This window comes from Oryx dammah, unplaced genomic scaffold (assembly GCF_014754425.2).
Source record: "Oryx dammah isolate SB20612 unplaced genomic scaffold, SCBI_Odam_1.1 HiC_scaffold_11229, whole genome shotgun sequence".
In the NCBI taxonomy this organism is placed as follows: Eukaryota; Metazoa; Chordata; class Mammalia; order Artiodactyla; family Bovidae; genus Oryx; species Oryx dammah.
In genome coordinates, this window is record NW_024080622.1 from 1,239,370 (window position 1) to 1,258,908 (window position 19,539).

The following is a 19,539-nucleotide window of genomic DNA, read 5'->3' on the forward strand; positions in this document are numbered from 1 at the left end:
GAAGATCCCTGGAGAAGGAAATGACAATCCACTTCAATATTCTTGCTTGGAGAATTCCATGGACAGAGGAGCCTTGTGGGCCACAGTCCATGGTGTCCCCAAAAGCTGGACATGACTTAGCGACTAACACTTCATTTCACTAGAACATGGTGGCATTACTGCTGAATCACAGCTGTCTGTTGTGTTGGGTCAGCCACGAGGGGCGACAATGTGGCGTGTCTACTGCTATGTCTGCAGCATCAGCCAGGACAGAATAAATGTGTCTGCAGTTTCTCTGGCCCCTCGAGTCTTCTTCCAGCCTCTTAACTTGCACCTTGCCTACCCTGGGTTCAGTGAACAGTTTAAACAGTGAGACAGTTGGCACTGTGAGCAGGATCAGAAACAGAGGCATCATTTTTAACTGGTCCCTAGAATTTTCTTTTGCCTCTACAGTTTGAAAACCATTGATGTCTTGTAACTGCCCTGGGCTGTTAAAGAGGGAAATGAGTCATACACAGTTGTTCATCAGTTATTTGTGTTAACAATGCCACTAAGGAAGTTCTCAGCTTGGGATTAGTTAAAATCAACTTTGAAACCTGATGTGAAATGCAAACTCCTGGGCAGGGCCCAGTAATTTCTTACTTTGTGAGCATGGTATGGGGTTCAGGAATTTTTTAGATGCATATCTACTGATTTCAGTGCAGTTCACTTGGGGACAACATTTTGAAAAGCACTGACCTGTTGCATGGCAGTTGGCTGCAATCTCTAGCACTCTAGGCTTTGCCAACATTTAATGAGTATTATTTTGTTAGAAGCTACAGCCATATGCTGAGATTCCAGATTAAAAGTTCTTTTACAGTCTGAGCCACCAGGGAAGCCCATGCCATTCATATTATCAGTTCAGTTCAGTAGCTCAGTCATGTCCAACCAGCCCCATGGACTGCAGCATGGCAGGCCTTCCTGTCCATCACCAACTCCTGGATTGAGTCGGTGATGCCATCCAACCATCTCATCCTATGTCGAGCCCTTCTCCTCCTGCCTTCAATCTTGCCCAGCATCAAGGTCTTTTCCAGTGAGTCAACTCTTTGCATCAGGTGGCCAAAGTATTGGAGTTTCAGCTTCAGCATCAGTCCTTCCAAAGAACATTCATGACTGATTTCCTTTAGGATGGACTGGTTGGATCTCCTTGCTGTCCAAAGGACTCTCAAGAGTATTCTCCAGCACCACAGTTCCAGGGCATCAGTTCTTCAGCGCTCAACTTTCTTTATAGTCCAACTCTCACATCCATACATGACCACCGGAAAAACCATAGCTTTGAGTAGAAGGACCTTTGCTGGCAAAGTCAAGTCTCTGATTTTGAATATGCTGTCTAGGTTGGTCATAGCTTTTCCAAGGAGCAAGTGTCTTTTAATTTCATGGCTGCAGTCACCATCTGCAGTGATTTTGGAGCTCCCCAAAATAAAGTCTGTCACTGTTTCCACTGTTTCCCCATCTATTTGCCATGAAGTGATGGGACCAGATGACATGATCTTAGATTTCTGAATGTTGAGTTTTAAGACAACATTTTCATTCTCTTCTTTCAGTTTCATCAAGAGGCTATTTAGTTCTTCTTCACTTTCTGCATATCTACGTATCTGAGGTTATTGATATTTATCCCAGCAATCTTGATTCCAGTTTGTGCTTCATCCAGCCCAGCATTTCACATGATGTACTCTGCATATAAGTTTAATAAACAGGGTGACAACATACAGCTTTGATGTACTCCTTCTCCGATTTGGAACCAGTTGTTGTTCTATGTCCAGTTCTAACTGTTGCTTCTTGACCTGCATACAGATTTCTCAAGAGGCAGGTCAGGTGGATGGTATTCCCATCTCTTGAAGAATTTTCCACAGTTTGCTGTGATCCACACAGTGAAAGGCTTTGGCATATTCAGTAAAGCAGAAGTAGATATTTTTCTGGAAGTCTCTCGCTTTTTTGATGATCCACTGGATGTTGGCAATTTGATCTCTGGCTCCTCTGCCTTTTCTAAATCCAGCTTGAACATCTGGAAGTTCAAGGTTCACATACTGTTGAAGCCTGGCTTGGAGAATTTTGAGCATTACTTTGCTAGCATGTGACATGAGTTCAATTGTGTGGTGGTTTGAGCATTCTTTGGCATTGCCTTTCTTTGGGGCTGGAATGAAAACTGACCTTTTCCAGTCCTGTGGCCACTGCTGAGTTTTCCAAATTTGCTGGCATATTGAGTGCAGCACTTTCACAGCATCATCTTTCAGGATTTGAAATAGCTCAACTGGTATTCCATCACCTCCATTAGCTTTGTTCATAGTGATGCTTTCTAAGGCCCACTTGACTTCACATTCCAGGATGTCTGGCTCTAGGTGAGTGAACACACCATCATGATTATCTGGGTCGTGAAGATCTTTTTTTGTACAGTTCTTCTGTGTATTCTTTCCACATCTTTTTAATATCTTCTGCTTCTGTTAGGTCCATACCATTTCTGTCCTTTATTGAGCCCATCTTTGCATGGAAACTTCCCTTGGTGTCTCTGACTTTCTTGAAGAGATCTCTAGTCTTTCCCATTCTATTGTTTTCCTCTATTTCTTTGCATTGATCACTGAGGAAGGCTTTCTTATCTCTCTTTGTTATTCTTTGGAACTCTGCATTCAAATGGGTATATCTTTACTTTTTTCCTTTGCCTTTCACTTCTTTTCATAGCTGTTTGTAAGGCCTCCTCAAACAACCATTTTGCCTTTTTGCCTTTCTTTTTCTTGGGGATGGTCTTGCTCACTGCCTCCTGTAAAATGTAATGAACCTCCATCCGTAGTTCTTCAGGCACTCTATCAGATCTAATCCCTTGAATCTCTTTGTCACTTCCACTGTATAATCATAAGGGATTTGATTTAGGTCATACCAGCATGTTCGAAACATATATTCTAAACTGCAGAACAAAAATTTTAAATTCTTAGTAATACTGGTAGTAGTCTAGTAACAGGAGAAGGCAATGGCACCCCACTCAAGTACTCTTGCCTGGAAAATCTCATGGACAGAGGAGCCTGGTAGGCTGCAGTCCTTAGGGTTGCTAAGAGTCAGACACGACTGAGCGGCTTCACTTTCCCTTTTCACTTTCCTGCATTGGAGAAGGAAATGGCAACCCACTCCAGTGTTCTTGCCTGGAGAATCCCAGGGACAGGGGAGCCTGGTGGTCTGCCGTCTATGGTGTCGCACAGAGTCAGACACGACTGAAGTGACTTAGCAGCATGTTCTAGTGGTCTTCCCTACTTTCTTCAGTTTAAGTCTGAATTTGGCAATAAGGAGTTCATGATCTGAGCCATAGTCAGTTCCCAGTCTTGGTTTTGCTGACTGTATAGAGCTTTTCCATCTTTGGCTGCAAAGAACATAATCAATCTGATTTCAGTGTTGACCATCTGGTAATGTTCATATTACCAGGCCTGGCTAATATAGTAAAATAGGACCCTAATTATTACTGTGGCTTCAGTTGATGCACCCAATTCATTGATTTATATCAATGGATTGTAATCAATACCACCTCAATCAGAATACTTAAGCTTCTTTTTAAATTACATTATGTTCATTCAGATATCCCCTCTTATTTGAAAATATAAATCCATAAATAGGATGTTGATTGGGACTTTATTTCAAAAGTCCTTTATTTCAAAAGGACTTTATTTAGGAGAAATAGTAATTATCTCCTAAAACAGTAATGTTGTAAATGTATCTTTGTGCTGTTCAACATTGTACAGGTGGTCTGAAAGTATAGTACAATTTAATAATATTCTCTGACTTTTAAAGTCACAAAAACCCAGGACTTTCCTGGTGGTCCAGTGGTTAAGAATCTGCCTTCCAATGCAGGGGACCTAGGTTCTATCTCTGGTTGGGGATTAAGATCCCACAACCGTGGGGCAACCTGAGCCCAGGTACAACAGCTAGGGAAGCCCCTCCATTCCACAACCAGAGAAAGCCTGCACACCCTAACAAAGACCCAGCACAGCCAAAAAAAATTTAAAAAATAAAATCATAAAGGCCAAAGGCAACAGAAAATGTTTGCATGGCAGCTTGCATCATCTGTGATCAGCCCTATTGCTAAAAGAGTAGGCACTGAGGTCATCTTCCACGTCTTGCTCTCAAGCAGCCAGAAGTCTTCACAGGCCAAAGTCAGACTCAACAGAACCCCAGATAGATTTCTTATGAATGAAATCTATCATAACTCAGAAAGAGCCTCCTATAAATTCAGTTGTTAAAAAGGAGTATAACTGTATAAATGTGGCATAAACTTATCCAAAAATATCCAACCTGTGTCTGTTGTATAATTAACATGAACTACAAAAGAAAATTGTGATGCTGGAGAAGACTCTTGAGAGTCCCTTGGACAGGAAGGAGATCAAATTAGTCAATCCTAAAGGAAATCAACCCTGGTTATTCACTGAAAGGACTGTTGCTAAAACTGAAGGTCCAATACTTTGGCCACCTGATGCAAAGAGCCGACTCATCAGAAAAGACCCTGATGCTGGGAAAGATTGAGAGCAGGAGGAGAAGGGGGCAACAGAGGATGAGATGGTTAGATAGTGTCATGGCCTCATTGGACATTAATTTAAGCAAACTCCAGGTGATAGTGGAAGAGAGAGGAGGCTGGCATGCTGTAGTCCATGGGGTTGCAAAGAGTCAGACATGACTTAATGACTCAACAACAACAACGACACAAAGGAAAAACGTTTGACTGAAAGCAAATATTAGCATGCTTATGACCCATTATGACTGGAGAGCTATTAAATGTCTTTCAAAAGAATTTGAATGACCTTTGTTGAGAATGTCCCTGAGATGCTTTATCAATCTTAGATGTCAAAAAAGCATTGAAGAGTGGCCTAACTTTTGAATTATTTTCAGGATTATAGTAACACAATACTAAAAAGGCTGGCCCTACAGTGCAGGAAAATAGTAGCTTGGAGACAGATGTATATTGTTCTGCCAGGTCAGTATGTGGATTTAATTCCCTTTCCTAGTTGGCTTCATTAAATTTCCAGGATGTCCTCTGAACGTGATCTTACCTGATACAAATGAGACATGATTTCTGTAAATATCTGAAATCAGCTTCTTACTACCCAACAGGTAATAAGAAGATTTACCTGGGGTAAATCTCTAGCGGGAAGGAGAAGCCTACTGCTCAGGATCAAGGAACAGATGAAAACATTCTTTTGGAGTTAAAAGGGAGAGGAGGATTATCTGTCTCCACTACTATATTAGTATTAAACCACATCCTAATTTTCTCTGCTCCTAACCTTTCTAAACATTTAACCTTACTTTTCTTGCCCTTACTTTTCACATACCAAACCATTACTATGATAAAGTTTTATTTTATCAAAGTAGATTGGAACCAAGATGATTTCATTAAAATTGTTATTTTCTGAGAAAATGGGAAATACCAATTCAACCTGAGAACTTCTATGTGGAAGGGAAAATAGAGGCTGTGTTTTACCTGAATAATTGTAATAAAAGCTATATCTGCCAGTATTCTTTCCTTTTCCCTTTATAAATAAATTAGAATATTAAAAAATCAATTAAAATCTGATAAAAAGTACACGAGCTCATGTAATCCTCTTACTAGACAATAACTGCCATTTATATATTAAAATGAGATTATATAAAAATTTTATTTATTTTACCCATTACAAATTTGCTTAATTTGTTTTTTTTTCTAATTATCTTTGTGCTTCTAAGTCCTCTTGTTAATCTGATCCAATTAACCAAGTTGTTGAAGCTGCGCTTATGAGACCTTCTTAAAGGCTGGTGATTTTGCTGGTAATTTGTCAAGGTATATAAAGGCTAGTGAGTTTGCCCCGAAACAGTATCTCCCAGGCAGAAATGGAAATAATCACCATGTTTAAACACGAAGCTGTCTTGGAAGGGAAGAGAGGACGGTGCAAGATATGAAAGACTTACTACCACTCCTTCACCCAGGAAAAGTTCAAAATACACTCCTTACTGGTCACTGGAACTTCTTCCGAATTCTTGCTCCAAAGTAAGAGGAGCAAGAATTATTCTAAGCTGACCTTGAATTCCATGAAATATAGCAGATGGCTGGCATATTCTAACTAATAACCAGTTTTTGTGAATTAAAATGAAATAAGTCAGTGAAAATAAGAACATTATTGATGATGATCTTTGATGATTTATATGTTTTAGCTGTTTGAAAAAGTCAAAGAAGTTTGTCCAAATGTGCATGAGAAGATCCGAGCCATTTCTGCAGACCTCAATCAGAATGACTTTGCCATCAGCAAGGAGGACATGCAGGAGCTTCTTTCCCACACAAACATCGTCTTCCACTGTGCCGCGACCGTGCGCTTTGATGATCACCTCAGGTACAGTCCCAGTCCCCTTTCAGGACTTGTATTAAACGTGTGTGTGCACACGTATGTGTAAGTGTCTTCATCATTTCTATTTTTAAAAAGAGATATTCTCAATGAAAACAAAGCAGTAAATCTTTTCCAGAATCTTACCATCCACAGATAACCATTTAATATTGTTAAGACCATCCATTTCAACTTTTCTTCACGCATCTGTAATATAATAGACTTATGTTCAATTTCTCCAAAAAATGGAATGATGTTTTTTGCAATCTGTTCAGTTTTATTTTTAGATATCTTTCATTGTCAATTGATAATTTATTATAATTTGTAGTGACTATATGGCATCCCATTGTACACGTATATAATATACTCAGAGGGACATTGCTTAGATGTGTCACTGTTATAAACAGCTCTGCAATGAGCACCTGTGTATATACATTTTTCCCCTTCGGGTAAATTCCCAAAAGTGGAATTATTAGACACATGCCAGACATGTCCAGGTTATTAACAGTTTATATATTTTGACATATAATGCTAAGTTGCTTTTCAAAAAGGTGGTATGAACTTACACTGTTCTTGGGGATATGAGTGCTCATTTCTAACACAGTAGTACCCTATTACAATTCTTTAACTCTTTTTATCATTGTCAATATGAAAATGGAAATAGTATTGCATATTTTGTTTTTTATTTTTGATAATCAGAAAGGTTGAGAATGTTTAAATGCTGATTGACAGTTTATTCTTTTGTGAAATGTTTGTCTGTTTTCCTCACCTATTTTTCTCTTGAAAAAAATTTTTGGGGGTATATTTTAAGACTTCTTGGAAGATTTAGCATATTAACTCTTCATCTTTTATTAGGCTCAAAATATTTTAACAGTTTATAATTTGTCCTCAGCTCTGTTTTTATTATTTACAGTTTTCATAATTTCTTCTAGTATTTTAACTGTTTCATGTTTACATTTAAATCTGACTCATTTAAAATTTACTTACCTCTAAAGAATAATAGGAAAATTCTATAAAAATAAGTGATGTGTGTGAGGTACAGTATTTTTTTAATATTAACAGATAGTTATTTTTTAAACAACATATATTAAATGATTTATTTTCATTTTTGTTTAAAAGAAAATAGTATATTAAATGCCTATTTCTAAATCATTTTTAATCCCATTAATTAGACTTTCTTTTCCAGTACCACAATATTTTAATGACTACTATTCTTATTTTATTAGGCAAGTATACACACATTTTTCTCTTTTTAAAGAATTTTCCTGACTATTCTCACCTCTTGATTAAGCTTAGAATAAATCTGCCAAGTTTGTTTAAGGGTTGTGAGTTTGACGGATATTACCTTGACTATGTAGATTGATTTAGAAAAATAGCATGATTTAGATATTGACTTTTCCTACCCAAGAACAATGTATATCTTCATTCAATTTTTCTCTTATAGTCCTTAATGAAGTTTCATAATTTTATTCATATAGAGCCTACTTATTAATTTGATATCTTTTAAATGTTCTTTTTTGAATATGTGCCGTTCTTCCACTGTAGACTCTAATTTTTGTTTCTATACAGGAAAGCTAGTGATTTTTTTAATGTAACTTTTAGAAGTGAACACCTTATTGAATTATTGTTCACCCCTGTTTTTTTCAGCTGCTTCTGTTTTTTCTCAGATATACAGTTATATAATCTGATAGTGATTTTGTGGTTGGCTTTGCAGTGATGGTATTTATTAACTATATTTTCCTCTCTAATTATAAGGCTGGAACTTCAGAGCAGTTAAGTAGTAGTGATTGTGAGCATTTTTCTTGACTCTGCCTTTAAAACCAGTGCTCCTTACTTATCACCATTAAGCATGACACAAGCTATCAAATTGAGGTATATATATTTTTAAATAATTTTCTTCTTTTAGTGAAATTATAAAAATTGAACCGGAAATGGGTATTGAATGTCATTTTAAATTTTTTCTATATATATATGTACACATGATCACATATTTTTTTTCTTTTATTGAGTTAGAGTAATAGGTTTCCTATTTGTAAGGCCTCCCCAGGCAGGCATTTTGCTTTTTTGCATTTCTTTTCCATGGGGATGGTCTTGATCCCTGTCTCCTGTACAATGTCACGAACCTCAGTCCATAGTTCATCAGGCACTCTATCAGATCTAGTCCCTTAACTCTATTTCTCACTTCCACTGTATAATCATAAGGAATTTTATTTAAGTCATACCTGAATGGTCTACTGGCTTTCCCTGCTTTCTTCAATTTAAGTCTGAATTTAGCAATAAGGAGTTCATGATCTGAGCCACAGTCAGCTCCCGGTCTTGTTTTTGCTGACTGTATAGAGCTTCTCCAACTTTGGCTGCAAAGAATATAATCAATCTGATTTTGGTGTTGACCATCTGGTGATGTCCATGTGTAGAGTCTTCTCTTGTGTTGTTGGAAGAGAGTGTCTGCTATGACCAGTGCGTTCTCTTGACAAAACTCTATTAGCCTTTGCACTGCTTCATTCCGTACTCCAAGGCCAAATTTTCCTGTTACTCCAGGTGTTTCTTGACTTCCTACTTTTGCATTCCAGTCCTCTATAATGAAAAGGACATCTTTTTTGACAGAATGTGGTCCACTGGATAAGGGAATGGCAAACCACTTCAGTATTCTTGCCTTGAGAACCCCATGAACAGTATGAAAAGGCAAAATGATAGGATACTGAAAGAGGAACTCCTCAGGTCAGTAGGTGCCCAGAAAAACATCTATTTCTGCTTTATTGACTATGCCAAAACTTTTGACTGTGTGGATCACAATAAATTGTGGAAAATTCTGAAAGAGATGGGAATACCAGACCACCTGACCTGCCTCTTGAGAAACCTATATACAGGTCAGGAAGCAACAGTTAAAACTGGACACGGAATAACAGACTGGTTCCAAATAGGAAAAGGAGTACGTCAAGGCTGTATACTGTCAACCTGCTTATTTAATTTCTATGCAGAGTACATCATGAGAAACGCTGGACTGGAAGAAGCACAAGGTGGAATCAAGATTGCCAGGAGAAATATCAATCACCTCAGATATGCAGATGACACCACCCTTATGGCAGAAAGTGAAGAGGAACTAAGAAGCCTCAACATTCAGAAAACGAAGATCATGGCATCTGGTCCCATCAATTCATGGGAAATAGATGGAGAAACAGTGGAAACAGTGTCAGACTTTATTTTGGGGGACTCCAAAATCACTGCAGATGGTGAGTGCAGCCATGAAATTAAAAGACGCTTACTCCTTGGAAGAAAAGTTATGACCAACCTAGATAGCATATTGAAAAGCAGAGACATTACTTTGCCAACAAAGGTCCGTCTAGTCAAGGCTATGGTTTTTCCAGTGGTCATGTATGGATATGAGAGTTGGACTGTGAAGAAGGCTGAGCGCCAAAGAATTGATGCTTTTGAACTGTGGCGTGGGAGAAGACTCTTGAGTGTCCCTTGGACTGCAAGGAGATCCAACCAGTCCATTCTGAAGGAGATCAGCCCTGGTGTTCTTTGGAAGGAATGATGCTAAAGCTGAAACTCCAGTACTTTGGCCACCTCATGCGAAGAGTTGACTCATTGGAAAAGACTCTGATGCTGGGAGGGATTGAGAGCAGGAGGAAAAGAGGATGACAGACGATGAGATGGCTGGATGGCATCACAGATTCGATGGATGTGAGTTTGAGTGAACTCCAGGAGTTGGTGATGGACAGGGAGGCCTGGTGTGCTGCGATTCATGGGCTCGCAAAGATTCGGACACGACTAAGTGACTGAACTGAACTGAACTGTTTTCCTAATTTTGTATGAAACATATATTTCTAGAAAAAGAATTACTTCAATGTCATCATATCCTTATGTTTATGCAGCTTTGTGTTCTATTAGGTAAAATTTAGAGTTTTAACATTTTTTTAACTGAAGTATAGTTGATTTACAATGTTGTTTTAATTTCTGCTGTACAGCAAAGTGATTCAGTTTTATATATATATATACATATATATGTATACATTCTTTTTTATATTCTTTTCCATTAAGGTTATCATAAGATTGAATATAGTTCCCTGTGCTTTATTTTAGAAACTTGTAATTTATCCGTCCTATAAATAATAGTCGGCATCTGCTAATCCCAAACTCCCATTTCATCCCTTCCCCACCTCTCTCCCCCTTGGCAACTTCATCTGTTCTCCATTGACATCAATTTTATATCTGACGTATACCTTTGCAATAGAAACATATTTATCATTCTATATTAATTGTTGCTCTCCTCTAGTTTATTTGAATTTTCTAACTTAAGGTAGATGCCTACTTTATGTTTTTTATTCTTTTAATGGCTGCTTAATAAGTCCCTTTATAAATTCAGAGGATTGTGATTTTTCTTTCCTTCCAGTTGATTTAGAATCAGATGACTTCTCAACATGTATCACAGGATTTATATGCACAAAAGGCATCATCAACATATAACATATTCCAAGTATCATATAACTGTATGGCCATGACTCATACTTTTCTTCCTGGTCCTTCGATGCAGCCACAAAAATCAGATGGATATGCCAGTTACTGCAGTAGGTGCAGCTCCAGCAAAACGGGATGTGATTTGCCTCACTGTATTTCCTTTTGCCTAACCTTCTCCAGACACGCTGTGCAGCTTAACGTCACTGCCACCCAGCAGCTTTTGCTCATGGCCAGTCAGATGCCGAAGCTGGAAGCCTTCATACACATTTCTACTGCCTTTTCAAATTGTAACCTGAAGCACATTGATGAAGTCATCTATCCATGTCCTGTGGAGCCAAAAAAAATCATTGACTCTATGGAGTAAGTTGGGTTCCATGGGTGGTGGGGGTGAAGGGAGATGGACTTTTGTTCATTTATAAGGTAGCACAGTGAGATACCCTGGGAGCAGAATGCTTTGAAAAGGTGCCAGCTTCAGCTCCCTGACCTTGCTATTCTCTGTCCCCAGTGGGGAATAGAGTGCTTCTTGATGGAGGAGAATGGGGATAGAAAAGCTGTATTAGGTTGCTTAGAATTCCATGAGGTTCTTGAGAATACTTTACATGGAGGTGGTTTCTCACTTCTTAGTGAACTAAGCTTTGCTACTAGATTTATTTTTTTCAAGGGAAGTATCGGGGCTTCCCAGGTGGTGCTAGTACAGGAGACACAAGAGGTGTGGATTTGATCCCTGGGTCAGGAAGATCCCCTGGAGGAGGGCATGGCAATCCATTACAGTATTCTTGCTTGGGGAATCTCATGGACATAGGAACCTGGTGGGCTACAGTGCATAGGATTGCAAAAGAGTCAGACACAACTAAAGCAACTTAGCATGCACACAAGGGAAGTTTGCATACATAGTATGTAAACCTCCAGAAGAAAGGTTTTATCATTAGACTGGCAAAGGTTCTGTGACCTTGAGCAAATTTTTGGCCTCTCTGAGCCTTAATTCCTTCATGTGTGAAATGAGGCTAATAATAGTGCCTGTCTTTATAGCTGTGATGATAATGTGAGTTATACAAACAAAGCAGTTACTACAGCGCTTAATAGCAGTTAATCAAAAAGTTAATAAAGAAGAACTAATAGGGAAGAGAAATTTCTTCCAAGTCTGGCAGAAACTGTCGGTTTCTTGATCTGTTCAGCTGAGAGACACTTTCCTTACGATCCTATTATGCAGGAGAGACAAAAGTCTAGCATTTTTCTCTTTGGCCAACTAACAGGAACTATTTTCTTTTTAGGCCATCACTCTGATCTCAAAATAAGTGTTTTTCTGTTCTGCCTCTTCATTCTTGTGTTCCATTTACCAAACTTGCCTTATTTTGTTTGCTTTTTAAAAGACTCTGCATAAAACATATTATAGCAGAGAAAATATACTCTCACGGTGGATTTGTCAGATTTTAATTTTTTATAATACTGTATTTCTATTTTAGATATACTCTTTAGCTTTAGCTAAATCAAGAGTTTATTCCCTTCAGGGCAAACATTTTTATCTCATACAGCTCTGAGAACAGATATTTTTACCTGTCATTTAAAAATAACCAGGACGAAAGTAAAATGAAAGTCATTTAAAGGAGACAGAGGTTGCTAAAAGTTGCTAATAAATGATGATTTGCTTAACTGGTGCAAAGGAACCTTTCAGAGTCCAGAATTTTTCAGGATAGTTGGAGAAAAGGCACTGTGATGCCAAAGTCGGTGCAGGAAAGTTAAGGTCTAAAGCCTTGGCATGTTTTCAGGATGGAAATGATTTGTATGCTGTTTAGCCATCCTCTTACAGCTTCATCTTTTGGTAAATGTGGTGTTTATGGATGTGATAAGCCCATGAAATAAGAAATGGCAACCCACTCCAGTATTCTTGCCTGGAAAATTCCATGAACAGAGCAGCCTGGCAGACTACTTACAGTCCCTAAGATTGCAAAAGAGTCAGACCCAACTGAGAAAATGAGCACACATACTAGAAGCCTAGGAAAGGAGCAGACTTCTTTCTGTCCTTTGATTCTCCTGAGAGGTCACCAAAGAAAAAGGGAGGAAATGGAGATTCAGTTCACCCAGATATTCCATACCACTTTCTCCCTCCCACACTGTGTCCAGATGCTCAAACCCTCCCACACCCCATTTCAAAGAATAAGCTCCCCTCCCAGAGGAAGAGTTGATTTATTAACAGGCATTTTCCACTCCCCAGCATTATCTCTACTGGTAAAGGCAAGTATCAGCTACATGATTGATGACCAAACTGTAATGGACATTAGTACAAAATTTATGTCTGTCTGTCATGTACTCCTCTCCAACGAGAACAGTTATTTTAAAACATACATATATGTAGCCAAACAGAACTAGGAGAAAAATTATATTTCGTCTCAACAAAATACATTTCAATGCAGTTAAGGAACTAAAGCTAACTTTTTTTAAACAAAGAGAACATCATTACCACAGTTTATTTATTTAAATTTTTATACTCAGAACCACCTGTCCAGCACCATCCGTCTCAGTCTTACATTTGTGCCACAGTCACACAAAGTACTCACTCTCGCTCATATGTCTCTGCCTTGGCTCAGGTGGTTCTGTCTCTAGAGGCTACTTCTACCTCTGCTTCCTCTGGTAAGGTCTTATCCAGACATCAAAGCTTTCCTCTGGGAGCACATGGATTCAGGTGGTCATTCCCGTGCTCCCAGAGTGCCCTGTGCTCATCCTCATCATGACATTTAGCACAGGTCATTCTAAATGTCTGATTATTTGTCTGTATCTCCAGTGGCCAATGAGATTCTCAAACAAGAGACTGTCTCTTGTTCCTCTTGTTCTTCAATGCCAGCACAAAGTAGGAACTCAAATATTCGCTGAATGAATGAAAAGTTTTTGATGGAACTGGATGATCATTGTTCATACCACTCTGGCTAAGATGTGTTGTTGCTTGTTTGTTTAGGCAAAGCAGGAATAGACAGAATTCCAAGGCAAGCTGGTATTTGAGAGTGTGAAGCATAAATATAAAATAAAACAATACATATATGTATTTACATATAAAATACATATATGCCCTCATCTTATCTGTGTGTTTGGATTGCTCTTTTTTTCTTCTTAAACTTGTAATAAAACCTATGTGTTAAGTTTGGAATAATGCTTTGAATAAATCCCAGCAGCCCCTCACCAACTAGACCATTGTTCATGACTGTTTCAACAATTCCTATATCAGATAGAATTTTCTGAAGTTTTAAAATGACAGCATTAAAGTTATTCTGAATAAATACTACTGCACCTAAATCCAGATTTAGTTGCTCTAAGAAAATATTTTTCTCTGATTTCTTCTCTATTTTGTAATTGGCCCCTGGTTAAAATAAAATTGCCCTTAGAAATTTTTATTAACAATAACCCTATGGGGTCTAACCACTGTCGTTCTGAGTACTGCAGTGGTCCTCATTTTCTACAAAAAATGGAACAAAGAGTTAAACAGCAAGAAAATCTTGAAGCTTTGTGATCAAATAAAATCTCTCATAAAAGAGTAATGAATACATTAATTTTAGATGGGGGAGGGGAAATCCTCTCACAATGTATGTATGCATGCTAAGTTGCTTCAGTCGTGTTTAATTCTTTGTGACCCCGTGGACTGTACAGGCTCCTCTGTCCATGGAATTTTCCAGGCAAGAATGGTCGGAGAAGGCAATGGCAACCCACACCAGTACTCTTGCTTGGAAAATCCCATGGACAGAGGAGCCTGGTAGGCTGCAGTCCACAGGGTCGCAAAGAGTCGGACACGACTGAGCGACCTTCCTTTCCCTTTTCACTTTCCTGCATTGGAGAAGGAAATGGCAACCCACTCCAGTGTTCTTGCCTGGAGAATCCCAGGGACGGGGGAGCCTGGTGGGCTGCTGTCTATGGGGTCGCACAGAGTCGGACACGACTGAAGCAGCTTAGCAGCAGCAGCAGCAGCCGCAATACTGGAGTGGGCTGCCATTTCCTACTCCAGGGGATCTTTGCCACCTAGGGACTGAACCCTCATCTCCTGCAGCTCCTGTATTGCAGGTGGATTCTATACCACTGAGCCACCGGAAAAGCCTCTTCACAATGTATATGTGTACCAAATCATCACAATATGCACTGTCTTAAAATGTTGTTCATCAGTTATATCTTAGTAAAGCTGAAAAAAAAGAAAAGAAAGTCACCCATAAAACAGTAAAATGAACCTTTGTTTTTCCAGAGAAGCAATTTAATGGGAATTACAGTTCTGGGAAATAAAAGAGGGTTTGCACTTTTTTGCCAGGAACTTTCCCAATTGTGCAGGCTGAAGAGATCCTGCTTGGCACTGTTAATAAAGGGAATGGAACTGTGAACCAAACCTGACACCTCTCATTCCTGCCCCGTACTTCTGTCCTTCTCAGCCCACCCCATCTTCTGTCCATCTCACAGCCCAACCCCTCCCTTCCTTCAGCCCATCTCTGAAAATCCAGAGTTACCTTTGTCCCTAACCATTCCCAAAAGATAAATTTTGATTATCTTATTATGGAAACTTTAGTATACATACATTTTCATAATAAATTAAGACTTGATGGTTTTAATTGGCCTTTCATGTTCAGCAACTGATTATCTGTGCACTTGTCTTCTGCCCCTCATCCCAACAGAGACAATTTATGATGTAATGATGTCACCATTCTTATAATTTCTGCCTTTATATTTCCAGCTTCTACATAGTTGGTAATATTTACCTTTAGAAACTCATGTCTGTAAATGAATCAGGGATGACCAATAAACTCCAGTTTTCCAGAATAAAAGCTTAAGTGGAACGTTTATTTTTTAAAATGCTCATAGCTGACCCACAAGGACAGAAGTTTGGGGCTTATGCTTCCCATACTTTTTAGGCCAAGGTAAATCCTTTTAGGGGGGCTGTGTAGAAGAAAAAAGCTTTTACATCTGTATAAAACCTGAAGTATCTAGAGTTAGGAACCAGAAAAAATGGATCCATAATTACTTAGTGCTTTATTGAGCATGCTTAAAGCAATCTAGTAAATATGCAGTAAGAAGGGAAGGATTCTATGAATCATCATTCAGCAATTACTTGGAACAAAGGCACTTTCACAGACATTTAATTCCTTAACATAACATTGTAGGGTATACTATTATGGCTAATGTATTAACAAAGGAACACAGGCTCAGAAAGGTTAAATAACTCTTCACAAGTCTCTCAGCTAGTAAGTTGCAGAGACACAAGGATTTTCCATGGCCACATGATTATGGTCTTTCTAGTATATGCACAATACTTGGCCATGTGATTAAATGGTGCTTTCTTAAGACAGGGACTGTACTTTCAAGGAGCTCACAGTCAAATGCAAATAGAACAGAGCAGAATTACCTCAGAGGTGTGGTGGAGGAAATGGGATGTAGTAGGTTTGCTGGTGCTGAAGGACTCTAAAGAAAGACAGATGTGGGAGATAGAACTGGAAGAATATGTACAGTGGGGACAGGTCAGATGGGGCACACACTGGGCAGAGCTAGTGAAGGAGGAAAACCTAGGGCTTGCCTGGGACAGAGCTGTAAGCCCATTTTGGCATCACATAGGTTATATGTAGGCAAGCTGTTAGAGGTCAAGCTGGAAACATAGAATGGAGCCACACTGTGGACATTTTGCGTACCATGCAGAGGGTTATGTTTAATTCTACAGACAGAGAGATCTGTTGAGGGAGGAGGACTCTGTGTGTGTGTGTGTGTGTGTGTGTGTGTGAGTGAGTGTGATTTTGGCCCTTTGTTTCATTTTGTTTTAATCAAGGAAAGACTTTGATGAAAGTGAGCTTTAGGAACATGATGGCTATGGAGCAAAAGGCGATATGTTAGCATGGGGAGTCTCCAGAGGCATGGAGACCCATCACCCGAGATGAATGGTGAAGGGGACTAGAACCTTTCTGAATGGCAATACATGTAGAAAACCCCTATGTGTTTGTGGAAAGAAAAACCAATAGGGCATGGCTACTGCTTTGCCTATAGGCTTGCATACACCTTTTTTTGTTGTTGTTTTCATTCAGTTGCTAAGCTCTGTCTAACTCTTTGTGACCCCATGGACTGTAGCCCCCCAGGCTCCTCTGTCTATGGGATTTCCCAGGCAGGAATACTGGAGTGGGCTGCCATTACCTCCTCCAAGGGATCTTCCCAAACCAGGGATCACACCCACATCTGCATCTGCAGCCATATTCTCTACCACTGAGCCACATGGGAAACCCCTGTTTATCTATTCTAGGGGAAAGGAAAAAGCTAATTTTAGCATTTGTGCTTTTATTGTCAGGATTGTATAGCATTAGGATGGCATCTAAGCAGCTGACCAAAAAAAAAAAAAAAAAACCTGGGAATTCAGTGTACTTTTAATAGCACCAGACTTCAACATGAATCAGAGCAGGGTTAAATTTTTCTTAAATAATTTCCATGTTGTCAGGTCACTGGAACCAGAATATGTGCTCAATAAAAGTCTATAGGGTAATACAGAGGCCAAGTCACCACAAGCATTAGGCTCAGATATACCCTTCTCCCCAAGAAATGGTTCAAATTTACTTTGAAGCCAGTTAAATTTACTCTGAAGTCACCACCCAACTGAAGTTGGCCAACCTTTAGCCTTTCAGCTTTTCAGCACTTTTCACCACTGCCACCGGATACCTTAAGTTCCAATTTTTCTTCATTTCCTCAAAGACATCCCCTCTCTAACTTTCCCACAGTCTCCCCACAACCACACCTCCTTCTGAGTTCACCCATTCTCTCCTACCATTGTCCATCTCAGCTTCCCAAACTTTGGACAGCAGTGGCCAATCATGACTGTCTTTTGAAAGAGCACACATTTAGCTGGTTCCTGGGGAGAGTAAGGTGATTGGACACAGCGATTAAAAAAATATAATCCTTGCACTCCTGGACTCATTGTAAAGTGGGGAAACAGACATGAGCAAGAACTTTTGTGTTCAGTTGCTCAGTTATGTCCCACTCTTTGTGACCCCATGGAATGTACAGGTTCCTCTGTCCATGGAATTTGCCAGGCAAGAATAATGGAGTGGGTTGCCATTTCCTTCTCCAGGGAATCTTCCCCACCTAGGAGTTGAATCCTCATTTCTTGCTTTGGCAGGTGGACTCTTTACCCTGGGAAGCCCAAGCAAGAGCATATAGCATGATAATTGCAGTAATCAAGGGACAAACATACTCCAGGTCAGAGAAAAGACAGCAGAGCTCACCTTGGGGCAGGATGTCCAGTACTTACTCTCCAGAAAGCTTTTCCTGATACACTACTAGGTTGGCCCTGTTTGCTGCACAGGAAAATTGAGGAAAAATATATATTCCTCTTGCTATTTCATTCATAAATACAAAAATTATGAAAATAATGATATAAAAAGTTGAATAAATAAGTTTCAAACCAAAAAAGATGGTAATATTTAGAGGAAATTGTCTGAATTATGTATGTATGTGTGTGTGTGACTTTGCTTCTTTTAAAGCTATTTAAGTAGAAGTTTAGAATTTGGAGCCCATGAGTTCAGACATCTCCTTGAGTATCCCAAAGTGCTTTGACTTAGTCTCAGAAATGTGCTTTGGTTTATATAGTGTCCTTTTTTTTTTTTTGAAAGGAAAACTTTGTGTATTTTTTAATTGTTTGATGTAGTTAAATATATAGTGTCCTTTTTTCATGCTAGTTTATTTACTAGTTTAAAGACAAGCAACAGCTCCAAATCAAATTTTGATAAAGGAGAACATGAACCAATTTTAGGTCCTGAAAAGGGCATCACTTAACCAATGAATGTCACATTAATCTCTTTGAACTGAAGAAATGGCAGGGTGAAATATGATCTGTTTGGCTATATTAGAAAAGATATTTTAAAACCAACTGTGATTCCTCTTGCTATTCCTCTTTCTAGATACATGCTTCTTGGCGGTTTTACTAAATATGTGTTAGCTCATTTTGTTTAATCAAATAGTTTTAAGTGTAGTTGTGAATGTTCCTATTTGTCCTCATCACTTGAAAATTTAGAACACATGCAATTATTGCTATTTTTCACAAGTGCCAGTGGAGGACATGAGAAAATGATACAGTAGAATATGGCGGAGCTACAAATAGTAAAGGCAGATCATCTACGGAGCACTGCAACTTCTTTTGCTTTGTGTTCTTGTGTTCTTAGTATTTTCCAAGATGAGCTAACTCACCAGACTTGGAGAAGCCTCCAAGTGTTACCTTTTTCATGCACACCAACAGCAGTGATAGCACGTGGTACCAGCCATGGGACATACAATCCGAGGGTATTGCTGGCTTCTGATGCTTTCTTAAACTTGTTTTCTTTACAGCTTTGTTAAAACTGGACTGTATTTGTTCAGACCTAGTTTTTGTAACCTGTATGTTTTTGTAGGTGAAAATAAAAATGGTCTTAGGTCAGTTAATCCACTGCTGACCCACAAATAAGATGAGGTAAAGGTAACAGTATTAGAAAGATAGAGAGGCGCCTAGATTGTCCCTCACTCTCTTCCAACACTCAGTGACCATGTGATTGAAATAACTTCTGTTTTTCTAAGTATTTGGAGTCGTTTTTAATTCTCAGACCTTCTCAGCCTTTCTCTTTTCAGTGTAAGCCAGAAGGCAGTTGATAGCTAGAAGATATTCAGCACTAATAGCTGCAAAGCAAGGAAAACTAGACCATAACAGACAGTATTCACACTCCTCTCCAACATTGAAATTGAGAGTTGTGTTTCTGAATGTCTTGGCATT

At 39.0% G+C, this 19,539-nt stretch overlaps 1 protein-coding gene across 2 annotated transcripts in view; it reads left to right on the forward strand.

The window, feature by feature from the left end:
- The window catches only part of LOC120861138 (fatty acyl-CoA reductase 2), a 178,065-nt gene that overhangs the window by 134,728 nt on the left and 23,798 nt on the right, over window positions 1–19,539 (forward strand). For both annotated transcript variants that reach the window (XM_040236774.1, XM_040236773.1), the window contains exons 3-4: window positions 6,178–6,353; window positions 10,983–11,162. In XM_040236774.1, the coding sequence (XP_040092708.1) occupies window positions 6,178–6,353; window positions 10,983–11,162 (356 nt within the window). The remainder of the gene's footprint in view (window positions 1–6,177; window positions 6,354–10,982; window positions 11,163–19,539) is intronic.